The 14,200-nt window shown below is 39.8% G+C and overlaps 1 protein-coding gene across 1 annotated transcript; it reads left to right on the top strand.

The window, feature by feature from the left end:
- The first annotated feature begins 2,810 nt into the window (after window positions 1–2,810).
- Window positions 2,811–12,379, top strand: IL12B (interleukin 12B). The gene is made up of 7 exons (XM_010579102.1): window positions 2,811–2,848; window positions 5,276–5,357; window positions 7,223–7,504; window positions 8,662–8,779; window positions 9,805–9,998; window positions 10,783–10,928; window positions 12,222–12,379. Exons 2-7 carry the CDS (start codon window positions 5,276–5,278, stop codon window positions 12,345–12,347), a joined length of 948 nt encoding a protein of 315 aa, XP_010577404.1. The 5' UTR covers window positions 2,811–2,848; the 3' UTR covers window positions 12,348–12,379.
- Window positions 12,380–14,200: the final 1,821 nt, after the last annotated feature.

The following is a 14,200-nucleotide window of genomic DNA, read 5'->3' as shown; positions in this document are numbered from 1 at the left end:
TTATTCATGTTCCAGAACTGAGCAGGCATTTAAAGATTACCATGAGGTTGGGCAGATGTTTAAGCTATGCATTAGTGACATCAAAATCAAAAAAGAAAAGCCATAATACACGGCTGACATAAGCAAATAGGCAAGCTAAGATGGGTTGAGAAAGAAGTAGGCAACATGTATGTAAAGTTACTTGTGCCCTTATTTATCTGCTCAGTGACTGAATGCAGCTCTCAAGTTTTCCTGGTCATTGCTGGCTTGCTGTTAAACTTGTGCATTATCACAGAAGTGAATTTTGGAAATTGGAAATTGTCTTAAATGGGAACAAACTGTTGCCTAACCTTGATTCAGCCTGGGCTCTTTCTCATTTGTGAAAGGAGAGCTGCTCTAAGTGCTTCCCAGAGGCTGCAGTTAGAACAGGCTGAGACTACAGGGGGAAAGGGGTGACACTGTTCACTGAGGCTTCCTTCCTGCCCTTGTTCCAAGCTTTCCCCTGGGAGGAGAAGCAGATGAATGGGAATACGGTGCACAGCCCAGCCTCCTTCTGACATGCATTTCAAAGGTAGTGAGGAACCAGGATCAGAAGGAGACAATTTTGTCACCTGGAACAGGTTGAATACCTTTCACTTGCCTCTGCCCCAGCTGCTTCTGCCACATCTTTCTCAACATGCTTTCTCAGACTGCCATTTTCTCTTTCCGAACCATGAAACAACAGCAGAAGCTTCAGTGTCTGCATGGCCCACCTTTGGCAAAATGGCCTGGATAACAACAGCTTTTAAGATAGGAGTGGGAATATCAACAGCGTATGTGAATGGAGGACCCAAAACTGCCTGAGAAGACGTTTGTCCCAAATGATCATGTAAGAGAGGAAGACAAGCATCAGTCAGATGCAAAGACGGTACATGTGCTTGTAACCCACACATCCCCTTGATGTGTGTGTGTAAGACCATGTGTATATGTGGGGGACATATTTTTATATGTTTTTGGGATAAGTGGAGGGTGGAGATGTACAGATATTAACATTTTGGAAGTGTCTAGTACTCTGGCTTATCTGTTATATTATTGATATGTATCTCAAATGAAGAGTTCACTGGTTGCTAGTCAATTCTGTGTCATGAATAAATCAATAAACCACTTTGATCCAGACTCATTATACAGTATGTGAAGGGAGCAGTTCTCCTCTGTGACAGAGCCGCCATTTCAAACCTGCTTCAGAAAGCTGCCCTCAGAGCCTGCAGCCTTCTCACTCTGCTCTTGCCCAGCCCTGGCTGTGAGCTCTAGCAAAGGGAAGTCCGGGGCTGACATTCGAGTAACAGGTTGGGTACACTGGACTCGGCAGGGAAGTTGTCAGGCCCACCGGAGACTGCAATGCTCTAGTTTTGTGTTTTGTCAGATGGAAGGGAGTTAAAGCTCAGCTGCCAAAGGTGTATGTGATCCTACTCAAGCCATGTTTCTTTGAAGAGGATGGCTAAGGAAAGAAAAGGATTCCACTGGCCATACTGTACATTTGTGTAAAGCTTTCAGCACGATTAATCAAGAATCCTGAAACGACTCCGTTTCAAATTAGAGCATGCCACCCCCTCTGCTGTTTGCCTCTCAGATGTGTGACAATAAACAGGAACCCCATGCCCTGGGAACTGCTGGGGTTCACAGTGTTTATCTCACTGTTAATTTAAGTTGTTCCTCCTTTTGTTTTATGTTCTTGCCATATTTGGAGGCACCAAATATGCAACATATTGCAGATGCTTGTGTTGTTTCATCTGTGTGAAAGACTTCTGAATGACCATTGACTATAGCAGAAGGGACAGGCACCATCTTTTCATTGCTGGATTACTACATTACAGCTTTGATCTCTGGGCTGTGGGAATGCTAGAAAGCACACAAGATAGAGTTGTGTCTCTTTATGAATTCCTAAAGCATGTCAGGTTGAATTTCAAACCATTTTTTTTGCTTTTATAAGGAATGTGTTTCTTCTTGCTTATAACTTTTCAGTCATCTTATTCAGGTTTGGAACAGGGCTAGAAGAACAACTCAGTTTTGGTTTGCCTGACAAATAAAGGGAATTCTTTGCTATTATTTCACAAATAATAAAAAAAAATAGAAATTTTTTCCTCATTTTCAAAGTATATGTTATGTATGGCGCTTTTCTCATGCTTGAGTACATGTCTATAAATCACTTCATAAAGAAAAAACAATAGGTTATATTTAACAACTGCAACATAAAATGATGTGACAATCTCAGGCTTTTATCTCTAAGCCAGAAATAATTGTTTATTTTTTGGTTGACCTAGGTCTCAATTTTTAGAATAAATACAATTCTAAAACAGCAATTAAAAATTAATTTTCCATTAACTTTAATTCTGATTGATGTGATAGCTGAGATTTTGTTTCATATAATTATCTCTTTTGTGCTTACCAGGTAGAAATAGATTTAGTTTATTTAACTTTCTCTTTCTGTCTTCATAATGTATTTCCCATCAGACAGTTTTGGAAGTTTATTTAGTTTGTATTTACTCTTCCTCAGATGATGAACAGGCAGTATGAGAGAGACAGAAAATCAGGCAGGAAAAGAAATGCCTCTGGCATACCATAAAGGTCATTGTAACAATCTCATAATCTCATTTCCTCTTTAAAGTTTACCTGGGAGTCCCAAACTTTTTTTTTTTTTTGCCTTAGCTCTGTCACTATGTAAAAAAGGAACTCAAGCCACGTGTTGCAATTCTGTGGTATTGCGGTGAAATGGAGCATCCCTTTGCTTTCAGAGTTTAGAAGTATTTATAAGGGAGCCAGCATTTTGCTTCCTTCAGATCACAAAACCAACCTGCCTGGCAACTTCAGCTAACAGGCATCACGGAAAAAGGTGAGAATTCCTTTCTTCTCTAACACTGGGGCAACACAAGTCTGGTACCAGCTGCTTCAGATGAAACTAATGAAAACTTAAAATCATTTATTTAAAAGTGTATTTAAATAGTTGTTGTGACATTTTTCTTAGGACAGTTATTTATACGCTTATGTGCCTGAAATTAAGCATGATGTATATATGTATATAGCTCATAGAATTGTTCTAACTAACAGGACAGCTAATGTTATAAGGTAATAATCTTTTTTATCTTACCAATATTCATGTTGCTGGTGTGTGTGCATCAACAAATACGTATTTTGGTCAGACCGTCCTCTGTTTTAAAAAACATGCAACACCATTGACTTGGCCCTGCCTTGAGCTGGGACTGGTCCAGATGACATACAGAGGTCCTTTCTGACATAAATTATTCTGTGATTCTCAGTAAAGGAATCTGTGCTGATTTACAGCAGATCACAGGGAATATATGATGTTGGTACACTCTCCTCATCTATGAAGTGCTGGGGCAACTGCACAGCTTAGTGCTGTTCAGAAACTGAGCTTATTTCTGATTAATTTTTCAATAAAATTTTGAGATGGGGGGAAGGGGTGTTCTCCCTCCATCTCAAAAACTGAATAATTTTCCATGAAAATTTTAAACTTTTTTCATCAAAAACCTGAATCATGAAGCTGCTTCCTAAAACCAGGAGAAAGTTTCCTGTTTCCAAGGTTTCAATTTTGATGAAAGGTTGATATGGAAAAGAAGGCACATTTTACACCCTTTCCCTCCAAGTTTTAGTTGATATTTCGGATACTGGTTTTATGAAGCATAGTGATGAATGCCATGTTACAATGAAAGAAATTAGTATCTTTGAGAAAGTTGCAAAATGTATTTTTCTTTCACAAATTACAGATAATCCTGCCTGCAGTAGAAAATCATGAGGTGCTAAGCATGTTTGCCTTTTAATGAAGCAATATACTGCTGATAGGCTGCTTGATAGTATCTGGCTTTTCACTGAGGCTCGTGCCTCTCTCTGAGTACAGATGCAATTTGAGCTGGTTCCTGTCCTAGATACTCTCTCTAGATACTACATTTGTAGCTTCTGGTCCCATTAATAGCTGTGCTGTGCAGTGTACAAAATCAGATGGCACACTTTCTTGGCATTGGTCCAGAGACAGCTGACTTCTGATCAAGATTAAGGACTGCTAATAATAGCAGGAGCTGCCAGTGAGTAACAGATTTGGTGCACATAGAAATATACATATACTCTTCCTCCATAAACCAAAATGAAAATGTTTTGTAACACATGAGAAGAAATCAGGAGGACTGCTCTCCTTTCACTGAAAAAGACTGGTTTGGGAGGGAAAAAAATCCAAACCACTTAATTTTGTGTTTTTCATGTGCATTCAGACTCCCACTGTGGTCAGAATAGACTTTGAAAGATATATTCACCAATCTCTTTTTCTAAGTCATGCCCCTATTCATTTGGCTTCATCTCCAGTTGAAAAAGGTCTGAAAGTGTAGCTAAATAACTGTTGTTGAAGTTTTTTATGCACCTGGTAGTTACTACAATATTTGGCAAATATGTTTTGTTTTTCATGAAGAGCTCTAGCTGTATTTTGAATTCAGGACAAATATACATTTATGTATTGTATATACAGCTATCTCAAGTGAGATATATGGGTATGTCTCAAATGAACGCAGCAACAATGATATACATACCCAGCCATTTCTGCAAATATAGCTGTGGCACAGAAACCAGTAGCAATTTTGCCTGAAATTGCTTACAAAATTAATTAGACTATGCAACCTCAGGTGGATACTAGAACTACTATCAGTTAGGCAAGTGTCAGTATTGATGCTAGCTCTACACTGCATTATTGACACTGCTGTCACTTGTTCTCACATAGATGGTGAAGACTACAGTCCAGCAAAACACTTCAGCAGGTCCTTAATTTTATTTGCAGTCCTTTGTTTTAATAGGACTACTGAGATGCTTAAACCAAGGAATATACTTATAAGCTTTGTATGACTGGAATTTAATGTCCATTGATCCTTTAGTCCAATGCCTTTTTCATGCAGCTGGCCTCACTTGCATCAGTGGGGCTTTTCTTGCATGAGAAATATTTGTCTGAGGAACCTGGGAATGCTTCTAGGCTCCTGACCGTATAAGGACTACGCACACAACAATTTCCTCTAAGTTCCATAATTTCTTCTCTAAACTGGTTTGCGGTGTGAATAACAAGCAGATCAAAATCTTGGCTTAAGCTCCAGTACTAACCTGATATTAAATTTTTATGTAGTCTAAGAGTTCTTAGAATGGGAGAATATTTCTTAGTTCACTGGAACTGACTCTGTCGTCTTATTATCCTGTCCAGCATTGAGCTCGATTTCAGTACAACTCAGCAATCCTCAGTGAAGTTTAGTAATTTATTTTTTCCCTACAGATGTCTCACCTACTATTTGCCTTACTTTCATTATTTTCCTTTGCTGCCCTTCTGGAAGCACAGTGGAAACTGAGGGAAAATGGTAAGCAGTCTTCACTTACTGAGACCTACAGCTGACTGTAGGACACGAGGCTATCTCAGTGTCCACAAGCGCAGAATTTTTTAACTACAGTATTTTAGGCCAAGGTTCTTCCTATTTGTTTGTGAATAACTAGCCAACTAATTGGTATTAATGGTAGAAATATTTAGAAGTCCTAAAATGTCGTACAACAGCCATTCTGAATATTAGCATTAGTAACTGTCTTTATATCCTATTCCCTGTTCTCTTGTTTCAAAAGTGTCAGTCATGCAGTCTGGAAGCAGAAACAGTATCTTGTGACTTAGGTAACAGCCCACAAGCAAACAAGTGAAGAATTAGTTGTCAAAAAGAATAATTTACAGTAAAACCTAAAACATAGAAATAGTTTGTCAAACTTTTCTGGTAAATAACTTAAATGTAAATACATTTGTAAAACCACAGGGTCAGTAATAAACAAACAAATCTTTTGAATAACTTACCAGAAAATTGGGCTAAATTCAGATAATCAAATTTGCTTCTCTTATTCACCTAGTGTAGCTCCATAATCCAGGCTGTCTTCAATGTGATTATCCAAAAAGAAGGACCCTAATCAACATGAGAAAAGCATTCACAATCTGATTGTGTTCGTGCTTAAAACTGCAAATATGTTTTCCAGTACTGAGAATAATCTTTGTGTTTGAAGTCTGTAAGATTTACCTTGCCTGTGCTTCAAATATCAATAAGCAGTTTGGTAAGCTTCCAAGCTTCCTAGAGTTGCATGTTTTCTGCCATTTTAGATTCAGTGTTTGACATGTATTTCTTAGTGTTTCTTCTTTGTGGTAAAGTCTTAATGCTCTCATTCTGGTAGTGAAATGCTCTGGTGAAAAGGTTTTAAGAGCTCCCTGGAACTCTGATTTCCTGAGCTGAGTGCTTGCTGTGGTGTTGACACACTAAGAAACAAATTTTTGCCGCTTCTTGCAAGTAGAAGAGTCTCTGAGGGCACTGAGCATGGTTGGGGAGCCTGTGATGGCAGTAGTATACATGAGCAATGACAGTTAAATTTGAGAACTGTTGCCACACAGGAGTGTAGGTGAAGTACTTCAGTCAATCACAGCAAAAGAGACAAGAGAAGATAATATTTCTTTAATGGAATTGTTTCAAGTTATTTTGTTATGTGGTGTGTCTTCTAATTTGGAAAGACCAGCAGGGCACTTCAGAGTTACAAGATGGCGTTTAGAAGTCCACATCTCCCTGTTGCAGTCCATTTAGCTCTGCTGTAGGTCAGCGATTGCCCGTCTCTTAGTAGTTGCTCCACTGGGACCAGGGTGATAGGAGTACAGATTGTTCCCTGCAGAAAATGGAAAATTGCATCAGCTACAGGCAAATACAAACCACTTACCCAGAGCTTCCCTCCTTCCCATTGCTCACTCACAGACCTTTGACGCTGAAGAGGGCAAAGCATTATAGCTTTGCACCATAGCAAAGCACCAAAGTACAGAGTGGTTTTACATGCCATTCTGTGAGCAAAGGCCACAGGCCACGTGTGGGAGGAATACCTGGGCTCAGTGTGTCCTGGCATCCTCACCTTTGAAACAAAGGTACCTGCCTACTTCCCACAGTTATGAACTGCTGTGAGATTTTCTGGGAACATGGGAAAAACCTCCACTTCTTCCATCTTCTGATCAGCAGGTTCTAGATACACTGTAAATTTCTAAGTCAATCCTCTTCTTGTAGTAAAGATTTCCAGGTGATGGTGAGGCCTTGCGCAAGAAAGCCAGAGATTTGTTAGCAGTTTTCCTGGAGAGCAGAGCTGAAAAAAAGGGCTCAGTTCGATCTTCACACTGTTAAGTATGAGTAGCTGCTAACATGTCTCTCTCTGCAATGTCCAGTGTACGTCATAGAGTCAGAGTGGAATGATGAGACACCAGCTAAAAGAGTGGAGCTCACCTGTAACACATCTGATGAAGCACTGCCAGTTTACTGGAAAAAGGGCAGCGAACTGCAAGGAACTGGAAAGACTCTGATTGCCGAAGTGAAAGAGTTCCCAGATGCTGGCAATTATACCTGTCTGACTGCTAATACCCATGAAATCATCAGCTATGATTTCTTCCTCATAACTAAAATAGACTCTAATGGGCAAATGATAAGGTCAATTCTGAAAAGCTTTAAAGGTACAGTCATAAGATGATGTGATGCATCTTGCTCAGCTTTGTGTGTTGGAGCTTTGTGAGGACCAGAGGGAGCTCTCTGGAGAAATGCATGAGAAATACCCTCTTTAAAATGGGTCCTCTTCAAATGCTTTACTGACTGTGAAAGGCAAAGAATTACTTTTGTGGGTCTGTATACAGGGCAGCTGATGAGCTGCATAGGAATTGGTTGCCATGGGATTAATTTAGACCTATAGGATGGAGTGATGGTAAGAATGATTAGATACAGGATAACAGCAGTACCACACCATAGCTCTTCTGGTGGGGGAGCAATTGATTTGCTTTGCCTCCATCTCAGAGACCCAGCCCTCAGGAGAGGGTTTGCAAAACCAGGGCTACATGATTTGACAGAACCAGGGACTGATGTAGATTTTAAGTGCTGTCATTTGGGCTTCTCCATTCATGATTAACCCACTGGGACAAGCCTGCAATGTTTTGCATTTTCTGCATGAACCTCACTCATCTATGTCTCATATTGCAGTCTCTCACTGTAGTGCCAGGAACTTATGAATTTCCAAGGCTTTTTCCCTGGCTCCTGGACCCACATATCAGATACAGTAGGCTTGTCCGCCAGTCAGCTACATCCAGGGTACAATATGGAGTCGTTGAGAGTCTGCAGTGCTGGGCAGTAGAAATGAAACACACACTTATAGTGAGGCCTCATTCACTTCTCACACTGGAAACATTCCCCATCAAGTGCCCCAGTGTGTGAAGACGTGAGATTATCCACTGCACGCACTCTCATGCGTGGGATAACAAATACAGAGGTTTGCCAACTGAATAGCTGCAATGCTTCTTTGTGAAAGGAACAATGGATTTGTGTATATAAATCTCTTACTGACAGCTATCTGCAACAGCTTGCGTATGCTCTAGCTCCTGTCAATAGCCACATAGATGTGGTTAATGTGGTGCCATGTAAACGAGCCTTCAGCCACTAACTGTGGTTATATGGCTTTTTAACTACAGGTGGCTGCCCAATGGGCAGTATGAGACTGTCTCTGTCTATGTACCCACCACCTGCCAAAAATGATGGGAGTCTGTTGAATTATTATTTTCTCTCTGCTTTGACCATTTTGGCAAAAAGAGTAAATAAATCATGTTTTCTTTCTTTTTCCATCTAGAACCAAACAGGACATTTTTAAAATGTGAGGCAAAGAACTACTCTGGAATTTTCATTTGTTCATGGATGACAGAAAATGAGAGTCCAAATGTGAAGTTCACAATCAGAAGTCTAAAAGGGTAAAAGCTTGTACTTTCCTTAACAACCTCATAGCAAGGCTGGAACAGCCCTTTGTTTTACTCTGTGTAGGAGATCTGGATTTTAGGCTACTGAGGACATGTAGACGGCGAGGAATCCCACTTCTAGAGTCAGAACATCTGGAAAATGTTTGAGCCATCACTGGGACTAACTTAACTAATAAGGGCACGGATGTTGCTCAGAAATTAATAAAGACTTGAAAATGGAACAACCCCCACTGGACTGTTACAGCTGCTACAGTACAGCCACAGAAAAACTTAAGCAATAGCAAAAACAGTTCATGCAGGGGAGAGGAAGTTGAGCCAAAAGCAGAAACAATCATAGCACTGAGTCCCTTCACAGCAGATCCAGTGGAATTAAGGGAGTGGGAGGCTGCACCCACTGCAAAAGCCACATGTCCACTGACCAGTCTCTGTTGAGGAACACTGCAGAAACCTGCGAGGGAAATATGTGAGGGGAACCTTGTGGGGATTTCCTACCTCCCACTACTCTTGGGGGTTTCTCCAAAACATGGAGTGCTTGAGCAAAGGTCACTTCAGTTTGTAAAAGACGAAAAAACTGCAAAGTGTTTTATTTTGCTGAATGCAAAAATAGAACCAGATTCAGGTAGTACTTTATAGATGGCTTTTCTTATTTATTTCCCAATGAATACATTTTAACCTGCCCTTATTTCTTCCAGCAAGGTTTTGGAAAGGGCTAAGGAACAAAGTAAGATACTAGAGCTTTTCATGGGACAGCAGTAATAAGAAATGAGATTATATCCTGTGTTAGGTTTAAACACTAATTTCTTCTGCTAAGGCAGGAAGGCTTTTGTGATTTTACATTAATATGTAATACTGAAAATGTAAGATCTCCCACTGTACTGTTTCTGTAGCTGTTGAAGCACAGCCATAAAATGATACAGGCAACATCAAAACATTGCCTTACCAACTACATGTTATTGTTGTGGCAACAAATTCTCAGAACAAACTAGCATTTCCAGTACTTTTCTCTGTTCTCTATTCAGGTCTCAAGGAGATGTAACCTGCAGCAGTCCTGTAGCTCACACTGATAAATCAGTGACTGAATACACAGCCCAGTGCCAGAAAGAAAACTACTGCCCATTTGCTGAAGAGCACCAGCCAATTGAGATGTTCCTGGAGGTCATTGACGAGGTGGAATATGAGAACTACACTAGCAGCTTCTTCATCAGAGATATCAGTGAGTAGACGAGGAATCATGATTAATTCTTAGCTTTATTCTTGCCGTTGATAGTGGAACTAACAACGGTAGCTAATCAAACCAAGCTTGGGAATCCCTGCCCTATTCTACTGTAAATCCATATCAAGCCTCCAGTTACAGGAACAGGGGAAAACAAATCATAGCAGCAGTCTGGAAGAGGATGAGGAAGTGAAGAAGCAACATCTCCCTAGCTTGTGACCTCCAACCCTCTCACCCCCACATCTCCCATAAGTTTCTGTAGCCTTCTCTATTAGATGGACATGTTTTAGAAGGGGTATGTGGGAGAAGTCAGAGAATAACCCAGCAGGCTCTTTGAGAACTGCAGATTTACTCACATATGGTTAACACTATGTATGCTTCCCTTCTGGCCCATTCTTACAGATGGGCATGCAGGGCAGGTTAATAGAAACTGACAGGAAATCAGAGGACCAGTTGTGACCATGATGTCACAGGGCACAGGAAAATTAAGCAGCATCCTAAAGAAACAGATGTTTTGCTAAACGCCCTAACTGTCAGTAGGGGTTGAAGATATTCCTCTGTGTCCAACAGAGCCCTCTGCAACCCTTCAAGCAAAAAAAGATTCTGTGAGTGTGCTTAATTTTCCATAAGGAGCATACAAGGCAGTTCTTACACATCATGCCTACTCCTCTCTTAATCTCATGGAGGCTCCCAAAGCTGATTCCTATAAAACTGTCAACAGTAGTACACCAACACCTGATATGCTGCTAATGTGAATTAATTCCTTCTATATTTTCTCTTGCAGTAAAACCCGACCCACCCCAATGTCAGTATGTGGCCACAAATGGAACAGTAACCTGGACATATCCCACAACATGGAGCACACCAAAGTCCTACTTCCCTTTGACTTTCAGGGTCAAAGTTGAAAGTACAAAGAAACACAAAAGCCAGGTAGAGATACAACATTTGAAACACATTTTTCTTGCTTGAACAGACAGTATAAATAATATAAGCTTCATATGCAAGAATCATGGACTAAAACAAAAACTAAAAAAAGGGTGCTGAGACCCAAATGTGGCAAGGTTCTGTCTTGGCAGAGAAAGACCTCCTTCCCAGTTCTATGAGTAGTAAGATCCAAACAACACACTGTGGGGTGGATGCAACCCTGATGTAACTGGGGAGATAAAATCGTGCCCAGCATTGCATAGCTGTGCTAGTGTGAGAAAAGTATTTACTAATTCATTAGTAGGCTGTGTGGGTCCTAATGTGGGAAAATCCCAATTTCCAAATCACGAAGTCTAGGATCTGTTGCACTGATTTCCTTGTACGTTGTTTGTACCTGGGTAGCTCAGACTTTCTTTATAGGTGAATTGGCAAATAAGGAATCAATGATTCATTTGGTAGCTTTTCTGTGGAGACTGGATGAACACTACAGCCTTTGCCACTCACTTTCCAATTATTAGTTAATTGTTAACTAAACATTGCTACTCTGTATTAGCTTTAAATCACAAAATTATTCTACTTCCTTTGCTAATGCTCATGTATACACTAAAGAGTACAGGACAGCAGTATGGTGGTTTGCCTAGGCTGGCAAAGAAATCAACAGCAGAACTGGAAAGAAATATACAAGCCAGCTGACCACAGTGCAGGTCCTTAACTGCAGTGCTCCTCTTCCAGCAATCAGAAAAGTAAACAAATGTAATGATCATTCTAGTTTGTCAACTGATTAAACCAAAGACACTAGACGACTTTTTCTATGTGAAAAAAATTAGCAAGCCTGTACCAGCAGATGGGGCCATTCCCTTAGTGCTGACTCCTTGATTTTAGCAGTGACTCTACAGAGCGCTTCTTGTATCAGCCACAAGTCCTCAGTGGAAATTTCACCGAGACTGAAAAGCAGCAACTTCTGTCTTTTAGGGTTCCCACTCTGGGAGAAGAAGCAAAAAGAGAAAAACCCAGACAAACAAACAAACCCTTTGTTTCAACGACTGTTTCAGTTTAGGGGTTGGGTAACTTTACAACACTAACTTCAGTGGAAAGTGGGCTTTTTAGTTTGTTTCTACTGAGGCTCAAGTTCTCACAAGTCATCATGACTTTGGTATCTGAGGGTGAAGATTGCTGCCTTTGAAACAACAGCCTACCAGTAGGTTAAGTTACATGTGCTTGTTGCAATCTATCTGGCACTTCATTGTATGTTCTGCTTGACCTTTACAATCCACTGATGGAGCTGTGCCCTATTGGTAGGTCTATGATGCTGATGAGCAGTCTATTCAGATTCCAAGGACTGGGCCAAAAGACAAGATCTCTGTGCAGGCCAGGGATCGCTATTACAATTCATCCTGGAGTGAGTGGTCTTCACTTTGCAGGTAAGGCTTAAGGAACCTTCTACTGGAGGAGCAGGGATGATTCCTAACCTAGGAGAGTAAGGAGTCTACGAACTTCTTCTGCTTCTTAAATACTCATTTATTTCACATTTCCTCATAACCATTTTTGTCTCCTAAACATTTTTTCATGAAATAAGAGAATAAACATGTAAATGTATTGGGCTGTCTAAACGATGATTCTCTTAAAAAAAAAAGAGAGAGATGAAACAATTAGATTCCATTTAAATCAGAGAGGAAACAATCATAGAATCATAGAATCATTTAGGTTGGAAAAGACCTTCAAGATCACTGAGTCCAACCATCATCCATACCCACTAAACCATGTTATGGAGTACCCCGTCTATGCGCTTTTTGAATACCTCCAGGGGTGGTGACTCAACCACTTCCCTGGGCAGCCTATTCCAATGTCTGACAACCCTCTCAGTAAAGAAATTTTTCCCTAATATCCGAAATGGATGTAGGTTCATGGACATGGGTAGCATTCTACCTAACTAGGCAATTATAAAATATTCTTTAAGAAATATATGAGCATTTGGCCGTTGCTAGTATAACCCATGCTGATTTTTATCCTTTCTGTTCATTGATAATTTGAGTCAATGTTGGACATCCAAATACAGCAGACATTCCATATACAGCCAAGTTTTACCAGTCAAATGAGAAAGGGGGGGAGAGAGAGAGAGAGAGAGAGAGAGGAGGTATTTGCTATTAGAAAGAAAATCTATTAGCAGCTTCTGCTAGTCCTAGGAATGGCTGTTTTCTTATTCTGTGAATTGATTAGCATAGTCTGACAGATCTAAACTACTCTCAGACTAGTTTTCCAGTTTGGAACATATTTTAAATACAGAAATAGCCTCCTTCAGAGCAACACCAAAAAGAATTATGCAGATTTTTTAATCTTCTTCCTCTCTTCTGTTTTGTAATTTGGGGGTGGGTTTTTTTCCAATTAGATGTAGGTCCAAATCTCTCCGACCTCCAAGTTTCCTGATTCACACTGTTGAAAAGTTGTAAACTTGTAGCCCTGTTGAAACACTTGAAATAAGATCACACTGTTCCGTGGATCCAGTCTTCATTGGTACAGAGGCATTTATAGATCCCAATGGGAAATGAAGGAAATTTTCAAAAGGGCTGTAGCTGGACAGGTGCCTAACTCTCAGCAGATGAAGCTGAATCCGTAATCCTCATCAGACGTGGGAACTTCTGAGCCTTGCATTATGTGGTCCTGAGTCCTTTAGAGAAATTGAGTGGTGGCATTTCACTAGATGGCTTAGACCAGCAAAGGTTTATTAAGAAATGGATTAAAAATCTAGGTCTGAGGAAAATAAAGATAATTCTTATGTAAATTTCCTTTCTCTTATTTTACAGATAACCAGTAAGAGCTTCTAGGAGAATGGCACAATGCTCTTAAAGAAAGCAAAGAAAGAATTAGCACAAGAACATAAGCATAATTAGAAGAAAAATCTGCATTTGAGATTATTAAGAAGCCATACCATATCTTTTTTGTAATAGATTAATATGGTCCTGATTTTGGCAGCTCTTTTAAATTCCCCAGATTTGAGTAACACTTTTAGCATACATCATGTTATATTAACATGTATAGTATTTTGATACATTGCTGTCAGCTATTATTGTAGATTCCGCATATTATTCTATTGCATCTATTTATTTATTTATTTATTTATTTATTTATTTATTTGATATGACTTGCAATGCCAGATGATGGCAGTTGCTATTCAAACTGTTTCATGTGTTAATTTATTTAGAAAGTAACTTACTGAAAGAACTGGTTTAGTATTCCATTATTTAACGGTTTAATTTTTTGATTATTTAATTATTTATTTT

The sequence above is a fragment of the Haliaeetus leucocephalus genome, unplaced genomic scaffold, assembly GCF_000737465.1.
Source record: "Haliaeetus leucocephalus isolate CR32 unplaced genomic scaffold, Haliaeetus_leucocephalus-4.0 Scaffold656, whole genome shotgun sequence".
Classification (NCBI taxonomy): domain Eukaryota; kingdom Metazoa; phylum Chordata; class Aves; order Accipitriformes; family Accipitridae; genus Haliaeetus; species Haliaeetus leucocephalus.
This window is presented reverse-complemented; position numbering and strand designations above follow the sequence as displayed.